The following is an 18,611-nucleotide window of genomic DNA, read 5'->3' on the forward strand; positions in this document are numbered from 1 at the left end:
CGTTCGCTGAGCAAAATATGCGCGGAGTGTTCCGAACACAGGTAGGTATCTATGCAGATTTTTTTGGGATCTGCTCAGCAATCAGCTAATTATGTTTTTTTACATGAGTATGTTCTCTTCTAAATGAGTATGTTTTTTAAACGAGTATGAGCAAGTATAGTCAAATTATTTAAAAAAAGAAGATCTGAATAATGAGGTGCGAACCTAGATGTTTGAGTTTATTCAGTCCCTCGCTGACTTCTGCCTCTTCTTCTTTGTTGTCCCTCCCCCTCATACTTACACTGACCCCTACCCCACCAGAATCAGATGCCCCAACTGCACCCGCCGCCTTCTGCATGTTAGTAATTAACCACTTTTAAAAATTAAAGTTGGAGATGATAGAAATGATAACAAAATAAATAAAACAGTTGAGATTACAATTGTGACGTGAATATAAACAATTTCAATGAACAGTACTCATGGCTATTTTACAAAGAGAGCTGAGAAATAGAGTTTCGATTGGTATCCAATTGCAATAAATGCATTTTTTCACAATTTTGAAAAGCAGTATAACATTTTCTGTGATTTTTTTTCGTCCTATCGTTCTATAGGCGCGTGTGTGTATATGCAATATGCTTACGAACAAATAAAAATTTCAGCGCTTAAACGCAGATGGTATGATAATACCTGTGCGACTACGATATATTATATGATTACGTTTTCATTGTTGCGTCAGTTTTCTGTAGTTTTTGGAGCACGTGCAACTGGCAGACATATACCATTTCGTATGTACTCAAATTTAAATCTTTTTGATGTAAAACCATATGCATAACAAACCGTTCATCATCTCATCATGAGCTTTTAGTCAATAACCGCTCTTATCAACATCTGATAAATCTATTTTATATATTTTCTTTGCTCGTTTTACTTTGACTGACTGTGGACTGATGATTGTTATTACATAGCTAGAAAAACAAGTGACACTTTCAAACCAGCAGCTGTTTTTGAGGTATACTGCCACAAGAAAATATCTGTTATTTTTGGGTTTCTAAACAATCAGACTATTTATGCAAGGCGGTGGTATAGCAACAGTTGAAATATTCCCATACAATTAGGAGTTAGTCACACAAACAGGTAAGACACTTTATTCTGCAGATAGTGATTTCACTCGACAGAGAATCAACAAAAACTCATCGCCAATAGAACTGAAGAAATTTTTGAAATCAGTTTTTGTTGCGACCATTGAAAATGGGAAGGAGCTTTGTATTTGGGTGTCTTTTAGTTTTTTTCTTTTTGTTTTCCACGCAAAATCAAGTAGCACAACTAGTCATTGGAACGGGTTGAGTGATATATCATATTGAAGCCCTTTCACATGAATAAATCTCTCTAAAAAGGTTATGACATGAAACGGGGCAATACAGCAGTGCCGAACTACAACACTGCCGAAAACGAAAGAGTGTTCAACAATGCCGAAAATTGATGATTATAGTTTTGATAAATAGATGATTATACTATAAGGTCAAGAATTTTATAGTTTTTCCTCAATTTGGAAAAACCGACACCTTATTCTTTTATTTCCGATCATACAGAAAACTCTTTTTTGAGTTTAAATTTATATTATACGCTGTGAGTTGACCTAGCTGTCAGAAACAGTCAAAATTTATTCGAATATTAACTTAAAATAATCTCAACCACAAACTAAGCAAGACTGTTTCAACCGACTTTTACAGCGTCAGCAATTATTAGTTGAAAATTTTTTCCGAGAGCTTCAATAAAAGAAAAAGCATAAATTTGACATAATTTTTCCGTCCTTCTCTAGGTTTTTGCTGAATCAGATCCCGCGTCGACAAAAAAACAGTCATACAATTTCACGCTTGTCAAACTAGCATTTCACACGACCAAAAAATTGTGTGTAAGACCTCAATCAATTAAAAAGCGATTGTAATCTCTCTTCTTGAAATCAAATTATCATCAATTATAATAAAATTTAACGAATTATAATCAAATAATGACCCCTCTATTTTTCGATACAATTATAATCGCTTATAATCAATTTCAATCAATTATTTTTATCTCAAATTTGAATTTAAAAAAACCACTATAATCGATGGTAATTGTTTTTGTTTGCCTATTTTGTTTTCGAGCTTGGGTCGGAGTTTCTAATATTTTATGCTTTTCGTAGGCGTTCATTTATGTGAAAATTGAGAAATCTGTTTTAAGTTTTTCATATCAATTCAAAATTATACTGTTTTTTTTCATTTTTTCTCCATTAGAGTTGTTTCATGATGCAACATTTTAGTTTTTTTGACCATCAAAATATCAGCACTAGTTTTTTTCTAAAGTTGTCTCATTGTCGAGAAAATTGATCAAAACTATTCCGATTTTCCGACAAATATCACGTAACTCGATGATACTCAATTTAATTTTACTGTCCATTGTTATATATCTTCAAATTTCGCTCTGCATTTTTCTTTGCCTAAATAATTGTCGTTTACTAATTAAAAAAAAATTAGAAAAAATGAAAGTTTTTGAATAAAAAATTTGACTAGTTACGTTGCTTTTCATTTTTTTTGTGAATGAAATAAAAAACCTGATGTCACGACAGTAAATGCAAGTACTATTTTGAGAGAGACCATCAAAGACTAAAATCCAAACCAAGTCAGTTCACGGTACTATAGTTGAAACGAACGAAATAACACAAAAATATATGACGAAATCTGATGTTTAGAATTGTATATTCTACACAGGACCTTGAGACTGGAGCAGGAGTGACGCTGGGTGTCTAAAATGGTGGTGTTAAACTGCGATCTGGTGCTTAAGAGTGTCAGTCAGAAAGGAGGAGGAGTAAGGGGGTCTGGCAAAGCGAGAGACCAGTCTCCCGGCACGCTCCTTCGCAAACTCACGCATCTAAATCTACCAGAGAAAGGCATCGACCATATAGTGAGATCTATTTATCGGTTTGAAGTGTTATACAAAAAAAGTTGAACGTGACTCACTTGTGCTTCACAAACCACCAAAAGGTTCAAATTTCTATGTACAGATTTATGCTCAGCTGAAATAGAATGCAGTATTTTGCATGCTGACATAGGGCAGAAAAAACGACATCAGTTTTCAGGGCGATTTTTTACACTCTAGCCTCCTCGTCACGTTTGTGGCGTAGTCGATAAGTTAACATCTGAGACCAAACTCTTTTAGAAATTGGTAGATACTTCAAATGTCAAACTTATCATTACAAAACATTATGGGATAATAGCATGAACATTTTGAGTGAGGGCAAAAAGAGCCTATTGTTCTTCTTTTTAGGGCAGTGATCTGAGTGTGTGTGGGGGAGTGAGTGTGATGTATTTGTATGACAACGAGATCCCCTCCATCTGCAATCTGGACTTCGCAGTGAACTTGACTCACCTCTACCTTCAGAACAACCACATACAGCGGATAGAGGGACTCACTAACTGCACTAACCTACAGAAACTGTAAGTCAGAACATGTAGGGTTCGCTAGTCTTTTATCGTAAACGCTTTTAAAAGTTTATCAATTTTTTTTCTACGCCAAATAATTAATTTTTGAGCTCTCTTATGCCTATGACAATTTAGCTAAAATCCGACACTATTTAGCTAAAGTTTTTTGAAGAACAAGCGCTTTTGAGAAACGAACCAGAAAAGGTTTGACCAAATTTGTATACTTTTCCGGAATTCTCACCCTAATTAGAGCATAATAGCACCCTGAATGATTTAGCAAAACTATAGGATTGGTCAGAACGGATGTTCTAAGGTGATATCAGAAAGGGATATGCTTTAGACAGTAAGTGTGTCGGAGCTCCTTTTCTCAAGGCTTTCTATTGCCAATTGCTAATTATTCTATCTTGTTTAGATATCTGTCTGGGAATAGCATTGTGGTGGTGGAGGGACTGCACACAGTGGTGAGTCTGCGGGAGTTGAGTGTGGACCAGCAGAGACTGCCTCCAGGGGAGAAACTCATCTGGGACCCCAGGTCTCTCGTCAACATATGCAGGTATGCACGCATATGCACACTCACAGAGCTTAAGCCATAACTCAACTACTGAGTTTTTTTTACAAATCAGAGTTTAAAACTACGGCTGAGCTATGCCAGAACAACCACTTCAACTTCTGACTACGTTGAAGCGTGCTGAATTCAAAAAACTTAAGTAAGTTGACATCTAATGAGCGTTTAGAACCTTTCTAGGGATTTTCAGACAATAATGGAGCTTTAAAATGCAGTACCAAAGGGCGACCCTTAGAAAAACGGAGGCAAAATAATAAAATTATACTACTTGATTTTCACTAGCATAGTTAAGATTGGTGCACCTGTAGCTATATTTACCGTAATTAGACTCAAATTCCCTGTGTGTCTCCTATTTTGTCAATATATTCTTGGTGACTTGGGACTATTCTGAGTAGGAGTCTGGAGGTGATGAATGTGAGTGGAAACAGAATAGACAGTGTGAAGGAGCTGAGATGTATGTCCAGAATGCGACAACTCAATCTGTCCAACAACAAACTCAAGGACATGAAGGACCTCGCGGACACTATCGGTAGGCACAGGTACAACCTGGAACGTAAGATAAAAGATATCGCACTCGCCAAAATGCCCATGGTGACATAAGATTCCACGTGGTAAAGAAATCCCATGCTGCATCATTCATGTGCCATAGGACTGCATATAGTATAACATCCAAAGCTGCATTAATCACATGCCATAAAATCCAACATAATGGAGGTTCCACATGCCGTAAGATCCATCATGACAAAGGTTCCTTATCGTCATACCCAAACTCTTTTAATCTATACCAACCAACACGACAATTCTATTTGTCATTAAAGTGTAAGAATAGTTAATTTTGAATAATTTTTAAAACCGCAAAACATTCCATGATGGCTTGCGCAACCAATAAATTTTTTTCGCATCTCCTTTTTTTAGGAACCTGAAATAACTTTTATCTCTAAGGCTCGTCCTTTGCTGACCTGAACCTTGATCTGTTCATTCTTAACCTTGCTTCTGTTCTGCTCAGGAGTGATGGGAGACTTGACTAAGTTGGACGTGCATGGCAATCCACTCGTGAACAAGGCCAAGTACAGGGACAGAGTCATCACCATGAACGAAAACATCAGTGAGCTTAAATAGCTTTTGTCAATCAGGAGCGATACTAAATATTCTAATTCCTCGAGAAAAATTTTGTTTGATGGAAAAAAATCGAACTTTTTTAGATTTAAAAAAAATATTATTCTTGGATAATAAATACTTATTTCAACTATGCTCAGGTCGATACCCACTACTAAGACTACAACTAAGTCGATACCCACTTTATGTCTCAATGATCCTTATCTTTAAGCTCTCGCGGTGACCCACTGGATGAAATTAAGGTATATCTTTAGATCACCTTTCAGGCATTTACGGTAGTATTTATTTGCGTTAATAAGAATTGCAGAACTAATTAAAATAAACTGCAGACTTCCAGGCACCAATGAAGCTTGTTGTGTTTGTTGCAGAAGTGCTGGATGGGAAGGAGGTGGCGGAGAGTCTGAAGCAGTTCCTGCGCAGTTGGAAGAGTGCCAAGGAGAAACACAAGAGACAACTCATCGACCAGGCCATGACCGACACACTCCCAGGTCTCACATCTCCTCTTCCCAACAATATTGATAGTACACCACACTTCCCGATAGTAGCTATTGGGGAATCCAGCCCACTTTATTGAGAACTAATCAAAGAGTAAAAGAGAACTCAACAAATCAAAACTAGAATTCGGCAACGAATACCTTTTTTTACAAGGTCGGGGTTGGGATAGTAAAACACTTCTGAAGAGCCTCAAAGTTAGGATTTGCTTCTTATATTTAAAGAAGAACCCAAATGGATCAAAACAGAAGAAAATGTTTCAAAGACTGATTTACAGAAGCTGTCTGTGATGTAAATAGTAATAACTTCATGTTTATTTTTAGATCTTCCCCCTCTACAGAAAGTACCCAACTCCAATATGGCAGTTAATAACCCCAACGCCCCTCATCCCCGAATGGAAAATGGGGGACAGAGGATAGGTGGGAAAGACAACAACTTTTCAGCTTCCACTGTTCAGAGTAGAGAGGGAGGGGAAGGGGTCAAAAGCGGTGGTCGGGGGGTCGCTCCCCCTATCAAACGGGGTATGCACAGTGGTCAGCGGGAGATGCGAGACATTCTTGCCAAATCGGCTCAACAGCAACAACAAAATGAGCAATCAATCCATCAAGACTATAGTAATGGCCATAGCTATGACTATAATAGTAATGGCCATACCATGGACGCGGTAGGAGCTATGGGAGATGAAGGGGGTCTCCAAACAGGAGTTGAAACTGCAACACGAACACAAGCTCACGCTAGCCAGTAAATAACATGTGTTTACTGCGATATCAATTAAGTTGATTCAGTTTAAAGAAACCACTTTTGAGATGAAAATTAACTGGTGTAAAAAAGTTTAAGCGTTTTTTCTATGTTTTGTAGAAATGGTGCTAACAACGTAATAAACGAAGGAGGCGATGACATGCCCCTGCTGGCATTAACTGACCCCCAAGCCTCCAGCGACAGTAACTGGAGAGGGGGAGCTAACAGATCAAACAGACAACACAGCCCCACAGTGCTCGATATCCAAGTTAGGACTCCTCCCCCAGCGGCACACATGAGTGGAGTCGGTGGCAAGAGGCCCCCAAGTGGAGGGGGCACTGCGTCAAGAAGACAACACAGTGGAGCGCCGACTCAAGTGGTCCCACTTAAACCTCAAGTTTGCACTTTTTAACTACATACCAAGCATTTTTGGCGGCTGTACATTGCAACCGAGGCTCTGAAAAATATTGTCTTTGAAAATTATCTCGTACGTTAAACAGACAGTTTGAGGTGGTGCATTATGTTAAAGATGTCTTTCGAATGCTACAAAAATGCAGCAAATCAATGACGACGTTTTTTAAGTTTCCAAAATCCCCAAATTTCCGAGAAACAGAATAGGGAACTCCAACGACCATTTGGAGACTCAAAGCACTCATCACCCATAACATAAATTAGTATTTCTTAACAGGTGATGGATTTTGGCTCCTTGAGTGCAACCGGCTCAGGAGTTAATAACAACAACAACAACAGCAGCAGTATCAATCAGTCTTCGATGCAGCAACTTCCGCCAGGTGCATTTCCACCGGGAGCCTCAAATAGATTCTACAGCGGACACCAGCGACCTTCTTCTGGGGCCAATATGAGAAGCGCCGCAGAGAGTTCAAGGTCATCTGTATTTGACAAAGACCAGGTCAAACTAAACCTGTGAAGCTGCTAATCTTATTTGGTTCAAAAAATAATTTTTGCTTTAAAATATTTTTGACGTATAAATGAAACAATCTTAAATCATTGCTTTAGTTTTTTGTTATGTGCGGTTCCAAAAAGCGCATGGAGAGATCTCCTCCTTGCCTCTTCCTTGTGGTATTTTTATGCAGCCATAAGTATTAATGCCCATTTATTATTCTTAATAAATTGTATGCTCTGATTTTTCCAAGTTTAATGATGTTGAATAAAAAAAAATAGTTTAATGAATTTTCTCTGAGAATTTTAACTTCTTATTTACAATGCTAGACTAGAATTCAAAACAAACTATACGTCCTAAAACTGCGGACTGCGTGTTTCGAAAATCACTGAGTTTTAAAATTTTTCTCCATCCACTTTTAATTAAAATTGCGTTTTTTTGGTTGAAAAAAAGGGACAGGTTTTCATAACTATTTGTAAAAAAGAAAAGTATAAAAAAATTTTTGTTCCATTTTGTGCTCCGGGTGGTTTTTTGTCCAGACCAATTTCGACTTTTTAACTAGCAATCCCGCACTGGAGTTTCATGGGAAATAATCGATTATAGCGGATTATATCGGCGTACAATTCAACCCATACAATTGAATTTCATGACCCATCCAACCACGAGGGAATTATAATGCATTGTTTTCAAAGTTTTAAAATCCATTATAATCGTTTATTTTGACAAAAAAAATCAATTTTCTAGGCCATAAAAATTCAAAAAAACCGATTGTTTTTTTTCTGCAGAAAACTTTTCACAGCTAATTAAATTATTGAAACGATTGGCAGAGATCTTTGCACAAGGACATTTTGTAAAATGTCAGTAGACAACAAATTGTTTCAAAATCATTGTTCTGCAAATTCAGAACCCAAGAGAACATGTTCCTCCTAATTTCTATCACCCCTCTCAACTTTTGACAGCCTATGATAGGGGTTTGACAGCCTCTAATTTCACACCCACTTTTTTATTGAAAAAAAAAACTCAAAAACGTTGAGCACACCCCCTCCCAGTTTTGAACCCCCTCCCGCCAGTTTTGACCCCCACCCCCTACCAGTTTTCTAACCCTTACATTTGGTAGATAACATTTCAGTTACCCACCCCTCTCCCTTCGTAAATTTGGGAAGCGGTGGCCTAAACAGGGGCTTGTTAAAAGTGGTGATGAAGTTTAAGTTGACTAACCCCCCACCCCATTTAAACCCTTCAACCATTAAATGCCCCCGTTCAATTGAGGGGGAGTAGTGGTCAGGGGAGAGGTAGTGGGCGTTTTGGAGTGTTAGTGAGCAACTCGCAGTTTTTTTTTAAATGACGATGGTTAAAAAAAAACAATTAAGTAACACGTTAAACTGCAAAATTTGCAAAATTCATCAATAACTTCTCAAAAAGTCCATAATAATAGGTTATAATCAATTATTATGGATTATAAAAAAATAACGGATTATATTGATATAAAAATAGAAGAGTTATAATCCATTTTTGATGGATTATAATCGGTTATTTATGTAGTTTTATGGATACTGACTATAAAACAACTATATAAAGTTATTACCCATGAAACACCAGCGCGGGAATTTTGATGGAATTTTTCAAAATCATTCTAAAAATATTGTTGCCCTGAGATCGTGTGTGTAATTATAGTTCACCTGTTATTATTTTTTGAAAAGTTATGGGGGTTTAAAAACTGTCAGTTTGTAAAAACTATGGTGCTATATTCGATTTAAGCACACTCGCATCTTTAATTGGCTTAACTGATTTCGGCTCAGTGACCTGGTTTTTGGTCGTTTAAAGGGTAGAATAAGCTTTATGCTTCAATCCGGATTGCACAAAAGACTAAGTGGCTTCCCGCATCCAGTTTCAAGCGTTATTAATCGAATTTAAAATGTTTTTAGTACCCGTCTTACAAAAATTGAGAAAAAATTGATTTCAATCAATTAATAACCGATTATAAGCTTTCTTTTTGAAATTAAATATAATCATTATAATACATTATAATTGGTTATAATCGATTACTTTTATCCGAATATCTAGTTTGTTTGTTTTGCAAAAAAAATCCATCGTAATCCATTATAATTATATCCATTATAATTATATATAAACTCTTTTGTTTGCCCATTTTGTCTTCGAGCTTGCAAATGTTTTAACAGTTTTTGAATCAATTCAAGTTTATAACGATTTTATTTTTCAATTCTTCTTGATTATAGTTGTTTCATGATGTACATCGTAAGTTTTTTTGACCACCAAAAAATCAGCACACTGCTTTAGTTTCATGATTTATAAAGAAAAGTTATATCTCATCTTGCGCGGGATTCTTTCAACTATTATGAAGAGATCTATATGAAATTTTTGTTTCGTGGTAAAACTTTGTGTTCAGATGAACCAAAGAGTGACAAGACATCTCATTTTTAAAGATTTTTCACAGAAAAAAGTATTATAATCTTTAATAATAGATTATAACAGATCATAAGAGATTATAAGAGTTTTTAAGAGATTATAAAGTATTTTCGGAAAAAATATAATCAATCATAATTGATTATAAGTTTTTATAATGTCACGAAAAATGTTATCATTATAATGGTTTATAAATCGTTTAAGCATCTAAATTTGGCGCTTATAATTAAATATAATTTTGATAAAAGTACATTTATAATTGTAGTATAATCGATTATTTTTTCTTTTTACTGAATGTGGGTTTCTTGTCCCGTCTGCTAACTTGCATTGCCATTTTTCTTTTTTAGCGCAAAAAATTCGAAGCTCCGCTTTGCGTGTGTGTAAAAATTGTTCTATGTGCTCGAGTAAGGTGGTCACAAATTTTTAATACAGTTAATATATTCATTAGATTACCATGTTTTTTCCTTGAGTTGCACAAGTTTTCCGCAGAAAATGCATAGCGTCTCGTTTTCTATAAGTTTTCCTAAAATGCAGTGATGCCATGTTTTTAGATCTAGGTAGAAATACAGGTTTCATTCTCGTTGAAGCTTTGAATACCCATTCACTCAAAGTTTTGAAAAATGTTCTCATAGTTGAAAAGCTCAACTCGTCGTTTGATTTATATCTGACTTGATTCGGCTTTTCTTGTTATTGATCAAAATTGGTTGAATTCATTGGGAATTTTTGGCTTTGTTAGGTTTTTTTTTTACTATCACGCAAAAAAAAATTCGATAAAAAATAACGTTAAATAATTTTTATACTTTTGCTTTTCAAGGGTCAACATTTTTGTAAATTTAGTCATCAAAAAATTGTATTGTTACTGGATGGAAAACACCTTAATGATCAAAATTTCTATTAAGTTTTTTTAGATTTTGTGTTGATTAAAAAAAACATTCAATGTAACTTTTTGATGATTAAATTTTTCTAAGTTTTGTTTTGGAGATAAGATGGAAAAAGATAATCAGTGAAACTGTACATGCTTCATGCTTGATGCACGTGCTTAGATGACTGAAAATCACCAAAACAATTTTTGATAGAATTTTAAGAAATTGATAACAAAAATTAATTATTGCGCCATGGAGAATCAAGTCATGTAACTGTTTCTATGATATTTAAACTCTCAATCGGTACTATGCTAATGGAATTCGACCACAAAAAAAACAAAGAAGCAGGAGAAGCAACTCCGCACCCGCTGCCATGTTTTGTATTTTTTCCAATTTTACTTAGTCAATCTGTGTGGTAAAACAAACAACATCAGTATAGGTTGTAAGCATTTTGATCAAGGATATTTTAATTCTCATGAGCCGTTAAAGTTTCTGCAAGAAAATTGTTTTTCCCATTTTGCCAAGTTTTTTGATAAGTTCAGAGAGTGCATGTCTCTAGGTATGCTCAAAAACCTAGACCTATGTCTCAATTAACCTTTGCAAAATCTTGCTACCCGGGCTAAAGTCTTAAAGTCTTGACTCATGATTTTACTGAAAAAATCAAATGATATCCGTTTACGAATTTTTGGATCGAACGCCAGCAATATCGACCTTGTATGCCGAACAAGGTACGCGTTCGACTATGTTGGTTCTTTATGATTTTGGTTTGACAGTTCCGGCTATCGATTGATCTCTTCTATCAATCAGAGTAATGTGATTTTGTTCTTGTCCTAATTTGACATTGTTTGAAAATGACATTAATAAGTTTGACCCTTTAAAACTTATATTCGTCAGGAAAAAGTTGTTTTGTTCACTACAAAATTATATTGCATTGGAAATGGGATATCGATCTAATGATAACAATTTTTTATGTCAAATTTCTCAAATTTTCGAGGACTTTTTTTTTGACGAAATTGATGACATCAAGATTTGACTTTTTATATTTTTTGTGGCCATGAAATCCCAATCTTAGCCACGCAGTTTCATTTTGGAAGATTTCCAAAGGCCACAAAACTGAATAATGCTAATAAAATGGTTTTGATGAAATTTTAAACTGTTTGAAAAAAAAATGCGCCAAAATTTCGGAAATATATGACCAGCATTTCTCACCAATACAGGCAACCGTAATTGTGGTCTGTTGATTTAAGCAAAAAAGCTACATATTTGACCTGATTTTGACAACACTTATGAGGACTTTATTTGAAGAATTCGTCCTACAAAGCGCATGGGAAGATAACGGTCACTTCCTGAAATTTTTTCAATTCAAGGTCTTGAATACTTAAGTCGCTCAGCCTTTGATATTGAAACTGCCTTCTGTAAATCAACATTGACTCAATAATAACCATTGGTTTTCCTTTGAAATTTTAATATCTCAAGAGCAATAATTGAATTTTGATATCAGAGTAAACCCGTTTATCTAAACGCACATCAACCACCAATGAGATTTCGAGAGCGTTTCACTAGCTGCTTGATAGCTTTATAAAACCTCAAATTGCAAAAAACTGAATGTAATTGAAAAAACACTGCTCGTATCGGGGTCAAGCACTGAAGGTTTCGACTGCCTTCTAAGGTCTAGGGAGCAGTAATATCATGTAAAAATTAAATGTAATAAAATAAAACAAACTTTTTATTTTCAATTTAAGATTTTTTGTGAAAATCGTCCTCCAACACTTGCTCCTGCAAATATGCCTATTTCAACCAGTTTGGAACGATTTCTTACACTGATTAAATCTCCGCTTACGCGTTAAAAGCGGGTTTAATTAAATAATTCGGAATTAATTAATTAAATAAAAGCGGAATTAATTTAATTAAATTAATTCTTCAAATCCCCCATAACTTTACGAAAAATGATCGCAGGTGAAATATCTTTGCAAATTTAAGCTCAGAACAACAATAATTTATCAATGATACAAACAAAAATGGCTAGTTGAAAAGTCTAAATTTCTGACCAGTCAATCAGCAGATTGGTCTCTAAAAGCAGAATGGCTCCAAGAGCAGAAAAACAGAAAATAATTAACTTTAATAACCTGATCGGTAAATTAAGTATAATAATATTCAATACTACCCAAGTATCTAAAGTTTTATGCATAATTTGAGTAATTAATCGAGATTTTTTTAAAATACAATTTAAAAAAACTTGATAAAATTTTTCAATTCATGAATTACTTATTCATTTTCTTGATATTATTGACGATTCTGATAATTGTTTTGTTATCAATTTGCCCGTATTAACCAGTAAGAGTTAATTTTTTCTGCTTTTCTGCTCTTGGACCCATTCTGCTCTTAGACCATTCTGCTTATTGCTCTGCCTCCGTCGAAATTTGTCTGAAGAAAAAAACCACCCCGAGCACAAATATTCCGTTATTTTCGTTTACGCTCTGTTTTTAGGAGGCACAATGTTTTTATTGGTTATATATGGCCCCACTTGAACACAAAGGGGCATATATGTCAAATTTAAACCGACAGAGCGCGAGTTTCAGATCTTTTCGTTTACGCTCTGTTTTTAGGAGGCACAATGTTGCTATTGGTTATCTATGGCCCCACTTGAACACAAAGGGGCATTTGTGTCAAATTTAAACCGACAGAGCGCGAGTTTCAGATCTTCTCTGTCAATTTTTTAAAATCTAGCTCAAAAGTTATCAAGTTATACTTTAATTTTAGTATCAAACCTAAAAAGAAAAAAAACAGATTTTTTTCTATATTTTCTATACCTTGAGGTGGTGATGTGAGTAGTTTTAGAATAACTCTATTCAAAGTTTTCGATGCTCTCGTTAGTTTGGTTTAGTTCGTTGGTTTTTGTCGTTATTTTCCACTGTCCACGTTAAAGCTAAAAGATGGCCTTCCCAAAATTGCACCAAAGAGCGAGTCTATTATAGCCGTATTGTTTTTTTTTTTCACTTTTCGCCGAATTTTGCAGCTCTCATTTTGGTAGCAGGGAAGTGTGATGCTTAACTTGTAATGTGGCGATGTTGCTATTTAAGCAGAATTACCAAAACAAGACTGCTCGTATCATCGTATCAGGGCGAAGACTGCCTTTTAAAGTCTATGGAGCAATAATAACATGAAGAAAATAAATGAAATGAAATAAAAAATGACTTTTTTCTTAAATGGAGATTTTTTGTGAAAATGATTTGTGATAAACCCCCATACGCCATATAAAGTACAAAGTAATAGATATCGATCTCAGTATCAAATCAATTATGGCAAATAAGCGTAGGGAATGATTTCTAAAATAAGGGAACAATTTCTATAACGGCAATCTTTATACCCCCATAACTTTACGAAAAATGTTCACAGGTGAAATATCTTTTTAAGTCTCAGCTCAAGACAACAATATCTTTTGAATGGTATTTAAAAATTCCGTCAAAAATGGCATGTTAAAAAGTCGAACTTTGTCTGAAGGAAAAAACCAGCCGAGCACTAATATTCCGTTACTTTCGTTACGATATGCTTTATAATGAGTTAGGTCCTTGTGGTTAACTCATAGAGTAATTTCGGATATGGTACACCGTCTGCTCGTCACGCTATCTTATTTTCGGCCGGATAGATTCGTGCAACTTCTTAGTCTAATACCGATCCTAATCTTACTCTTATATCTACTAGTCTCAGGGTGTTTAACTAGTCTCTGCTAGGCTCAATAGATCTAGAGTATACTGGCTTATTGCAACTACTGTAGTTCTCTTGGAGAGGCAACTAATTTCTAAGTTAAATTCAAATCTCTCTGGTGCTGAAATTACAAGTAATTTCAGCACTTACAAATAAGTGGGTTGTTAGTTAGATGGATTATGATTGGTTAATATTAAATATTTTACAGTGGTAAAATACCTAATTTATCCAACAATAAAATGTAGTTTAGATCAGGTTCCACCCATCCGGGGTTTACAGAGTTTTTTAGAATTATCTTTCTTCTCCGCAATTGAAGGATGGATGATGAACGTTGGTATTTGGCGAACATCATTTTCTTATCCGGTTCCTCTTGAAGAAGAACGTTCCAGGACGCTGGAATTAGGGATAGGAAATTGTTATTGCGTCATTCGACAACGACTCTGATCTCCAATGAAATCAATCCGATTTCAAAATGGTTTGCTATGTCAGGTTTTTCTGTATTAGTAGAGAACTGTTTTGTGTGCTGCCTCGTCTGGGAATGGCGTGAATATCGTGTGTGGAAGGGCTGCCTTGTAACTCGGATCTGTACGTATACTTGAGCATCGAGGTGATCAATGGTCTAGTTCAATGAAGTCCTTTTCTGCGAAGTCAAATCCTTTGAGTCGTGATTGTGGACGGCATGTCGGTTGTGTTTAGCCATTCTTTTGTTCGTGTGGGATGGGATCATCTAGTCTTTGGATGTTCGTCTTTGTTATATATGATCTATATACTGCAAAGTATGATTTAAATTCTATAAATTTATGTTAATTTACTTTTTTAATCATGAACTTAGTTAGTCGTTTTCACAAAAGTGTTTTGTTTTAGTTCAGTTATTTTGAAGAGTTACTCACCCTTGAGTACCTCTTATTAAAAATAGAAGTGTGGTCACAAAGCGTGGGTGTAGCGCGGTGGGTTAGGCCGGCTGTAGAGCATGTTCAGGACGTCCTTCTCTGGTGGGTTAGGCCAGGAGTGGGAGTATGATTGCATGCTGTTTCTTTGAGAGGTCCTGTTATGTGATAACGTTTTTTTGTGGTTTTATGTTGGTCTTTCTTATGTTACTTTGGTTATGTCCTTTTTTCAAAAATCAAATTGTTGTTGGTATGGGTTTGTCTTGCTACTTGTTTGTGTTTTATTATTTCTTTCTTAGACTTTATAATAGTCTTCAAAAGAAAAAATTATCCAGTTTTAAGCTGGGTTAATCCGGTTTGGGTACCGTTGGTTTTCTTTTCTTAGTCATGCTGTTATTTTATGATTTGTGGTGTTTAGTAAGCTGCGTTGGTTAGTTTGGTTTAGTGTATAATTCCTTTCCAACCGGGTTAAAGGAAAGTTTGAAACTTGTTATCGTGTGTTAGAGTTGTTGATAGTGAAAGCTTGAAACTTAAAATCATTATTTAAACAATTCTTTGTGGGCGAGCTGTGCGAGTTTGGATAGAATTCTTGTGCGAATGAATGAAAATATTGAAAAAGTTAGTACTGCTTTCTCATTTTATCAATTTATTGCAACGAATTTGAGTTTTACTGCGTTTTGGGGAAGTTTAAAAGTATGGTATGAATTTTACTACATTATTTAGTGCAAGAAATTAATGAGTTTTAAGATAATTTAACAAGCTTGTATTTTTATTTTTCTTTTCTGTTTTGTAGATGATTGTGGTGTGAAGACTAAAAGAATCAATCAAACATTGATAGAAAATGGTTAGTACAAATTTATTTTTATTAGTTCAAAGTATTTCCAATTATATTTACCTTAATCTTCTGGGAAAAAGCCGTGGGGGAAGATGTCGTGAATCATGTCTGATGTTGTTAATAATTTGGTTGTTAATAATTTGGCCTTGAAGGTCTTTGTGATGGGACAGAATATATACATTTGGGTAACTGGGTCATAGTTGCGGAGGATGCCGTGGAGGTTAGTATCTTTAATGCAAAATGTAAAATTAAGAAAAAATGGTGACGTGTATTTTGACTTAAGAAACTGAAAACGATGGTGAGGTTGTCTTGATGGGGTGTGTAAATCAAAATGATTTTGTATAAAACGATAATATGTATATGTGTGCGTTTGTTTAGTGCGTAACATAATATTGTGGGAACAGTGCAAATCGCGTTCTTGTGGTGAAAGAAAGTAAAAGGTTAGTGAAAATAACTGAAATTTATCATAGAAGCTCTCGTATGCTTGAATATCAACTGATGATTCTGAGATAATATGATCATGCTTTCTATCAAAAATATTAAGTGTGAATAGGTATGATGTTTTGATGAACAATTTTTCTGTTAGTTGCAGGTTTGCGAAGCGGTCTTCATCTTAAAATTGATCTTGATTAGGGCGGATGATATTATGATCGTAGTATTCTATTGCAAAATCGTTAGCTCGGGGTGCGGTGAATGTTTTTAATAATTTTTTATATCCAACGTAAGTAAATTGTCGAGGTGTTAGTGTTGTGGTGAGTCTATATAACATGTTTTTGTTCTTTTCGATACTTTCAGTAGTATTAGCCAATGGTAGGCAGAGGGGGTTAGTATAATTATAAGAAGCTGTCCAATGAAGTGTTGGCATTAAAACAGGCTCATCAACAAAATTGCGTGTGTCGTTAGTATTGGTAGGTGTATTCAATGTATATTGCGGAAATGAGGGTAAGGTGATTTCAAGAAAATTTTTCGTGTTGGTGTGTTGCGGGTGATTAATATATTCGCGGGCTGTTCCGGGTTTGGTTGGGAATGGGTGATTTGGAAATTTTCGTTTAAAAGTGCGATAAGCTCGGTGAGTACTGGTAGGTGTTTCGGTGGATGTGGATGATTGTGCTAATGATGGAGTGTAAGCTGAGGAGGGTGCGGGGGTAGGTGGATTTGAGGATGTTATTGTGGATGATAGTTGAGTTGATGTATTGTGAGGGTGTTGGGGTGTATTAATTGTTGTTGTAAAGTAATAAAATTATCATGCTCCTGGGAAATTTGGGGGGTATCTGGGGAATTATTATATGATCTGTCGGAATGAAGTGGAGAATAGGTTGGGTTTACTTGGGAAGCATAAGAAGGAGTGGAAACGGATGGGAGTGGATGACTGGATGGGATGGGTTGAAAAGGGGGTTTTGAAAAAACTGAGGAGTTGTTCTGGGTATAGGTAGAGGGAAATGGTTCGGAGTCTGCAAATTCATCGGGGGTTTCTACATTAGAGTTATTAAATTGTGAGATAGTATGAAAAACTGAAATTATCTGAGTTAGTGTCAGAATTCGTGCTTGATATTATATTAATAATTGGAAAATCGGGTGGTGGGAAAGCAAAAAGTGGGATTATTGGAATTTGAGTTTGGAGGTTGACTGGGTGGAAATTTGAGCGATGGAGGGATCCAAGTTGTCGGCTCATTGTGGGCTAAAAAAATGATTATTTTGAGATTGAAAAGTGGTGGTGTGGGGTTGTTCTATAATTTTTCATAAGTATTATCAATTTGTGTCATTATGTGTTGGATGGGACTTTGTGTTGTATTTAGTCTAGAATTTGGATTATTTGTGATTGCTAGAATTCAGAAGTTACGGGGAACTAATGATAATGGATGGTTTTGTGGTAAGGGCGGCAATTGTGGTGCGGTAGGTGTTATATCTATATTATTATGTTCTTCGTCGTATGTGTTTTGTCTTGTGGATATTTTTGTGTTATATTCTTTTATTTGTGCATCTAGAAGTATTTTGTTAATTGATGATGAAAAAATTCCAAAAAATCCTGCAAATAGTATACGTGCTACACTTGCTTGGCAATTTACTTGTGTGTGTATAACGCATGTGTTATAGATGATTCCTTTTTACAGTGAGAAAAGAAATCCTATAAAGTTAAACATGGCGTATAAGATAATTAATTTTTCTAAGATGTAATAGGGCCATCCTAAAAAAGCTAGAATTTCGTTCTTTAAGGTGACAAAACAAAAAATATTTATAGGTGAAATATCTTGTGGTCTGTATTTTTCACCGTTTAAATATATGTAGTCTTTAATATCTTTAAAATATCCGCTATAGTCTTGTGTATAAAAGTCTGCAAATCCTGCGGTTTCGGCAAGTTTTCTTAAATTCTGGTCAATTGATTGTCGTTGTATTGTGTCCATTTGTGTTAATAATTCCTGAAACTGTTGTGTTCTAATGTGATGTTAGATATCAGATCTAGAATATGTTCCAATTGATTGTAAATCAATATTTGGATTACGGGCAATAGCTCTGATGCTTTCGGGTGAAATTTTTTTGAGTGATTGCATTAATGTAGGGTATGGTGTAAGTAGATAACATTTATCTTCATCAGGATTTAATTGTACTACATTGTGGCTATTTTCTTATCCACATGGGACTGCGGTATC

General features: G+C 35.2%; 3 protein-coding genes across 6 annotated transcripts in view; 1 reads left to right on the forward strand and 2 right to left on the reverse strand.

Annotated features, from left to right (window-relative positions):
- The window catches only part of LOC134843538 (trichohyalin-like), a gene marked incomplete in the record, with an annotated part of 37,157 nt that extends 36,449 nt beyond the window's left edge, over positions 1–708 (reverse strand). Inside the window, 1 exon segment of the mRNA XM_063859644.1 lies at positions 205–708. Within this exon segment, the coding sequence (XP_063715714.1) occupies positions 205–337 (133 nt within the window).
- LOC134844191 (uncharacterized) overlaps positions 1–18,611 on the reverse strand; it is a 170,817-nt gene that overhangs the window by 128,164 nt on the left and 24,042 nt on the right. The gene's annotated exons all lie outside the window — the stretch shown is intronic.
- Positions 768–7,535, forward strand: LOC134843539 (protein phosphatase 1 regulatory subunit 42-like). Of its 4 annotated transcripts, none has more exons than XM_063859646.1 (10): positions 768–1,113; positions 2,727–2,919; positions 3,283–3,452; positions 3,850–3,990; positions 4,398–4,531; positions 5,009–5,107; positions 5,487–5,606; positions 5,934–6,351; positions 6,469–6,745; positions 7,037–7,535. In XM_063859646.1, the coding sequence occupies exons 2-10, from the start codon at positions 2,767–2,769 to the stop codon at positions 7,274–7,276; spliced, it is 1,752 nt and encodes a 583-aa protein (XP_063715716.1). In that variant the 5' UTR covers positions 768–1,113; positions 2,727–2,766; the 3' UTR covers positions 7,277–7,535. The 4 variants fall into 4 exon arrangements, with proteins under 4 accessions (XP_063715716.1, XP_063715717.1, XP_063715718.1 ...); XM_063859647.1 differs by having other exon boundaries at positions 768–988; positions 2,708–2,919; XM_063859648.1 differs by having other exon boundaries at positions 768–988.

This window comes from Symsagittifera roscoffensis, chromosome 4 (assembly GCF_963678635.1).
Source record: "Symsagittifera roscoffensis chromosome 4, txSymRosc1.1, whole genome shotgun sequence".
In the NCBI taxonomy this organism is placed as follows: Eukaryota; Metazoa; Xenacoelomorpha; order Acoela; family Convolutidae; genus Symsagittifera; species Symsagittifera roscoffensis.

Excerpts from the sequence above, each read along its gene's own strand:
- LOC134843539 (XM_063859646.1), top strand. The coding sequence starts at position 2,767 with ATGGTGGTGTTAAACTGCGATCTGGTGCTTAAGAGTGTCAGTCAGAAA. Across the intron at positions 2,920-3,282 it reads AGAAAGGCATCGACCATATA|GGCAGTGATCTGAGTGTGTG; the intron begins GTGAGATCTATT and ends TCTTCTTTTTAG. Across the intron at positions 6,352-6,468 it reads ACACAAGCTCACGCTAGCCA|AAATGGTGCTAACAACGTAA; the intron begins GTAAATAACATG and ends TATGTTTTGTAG.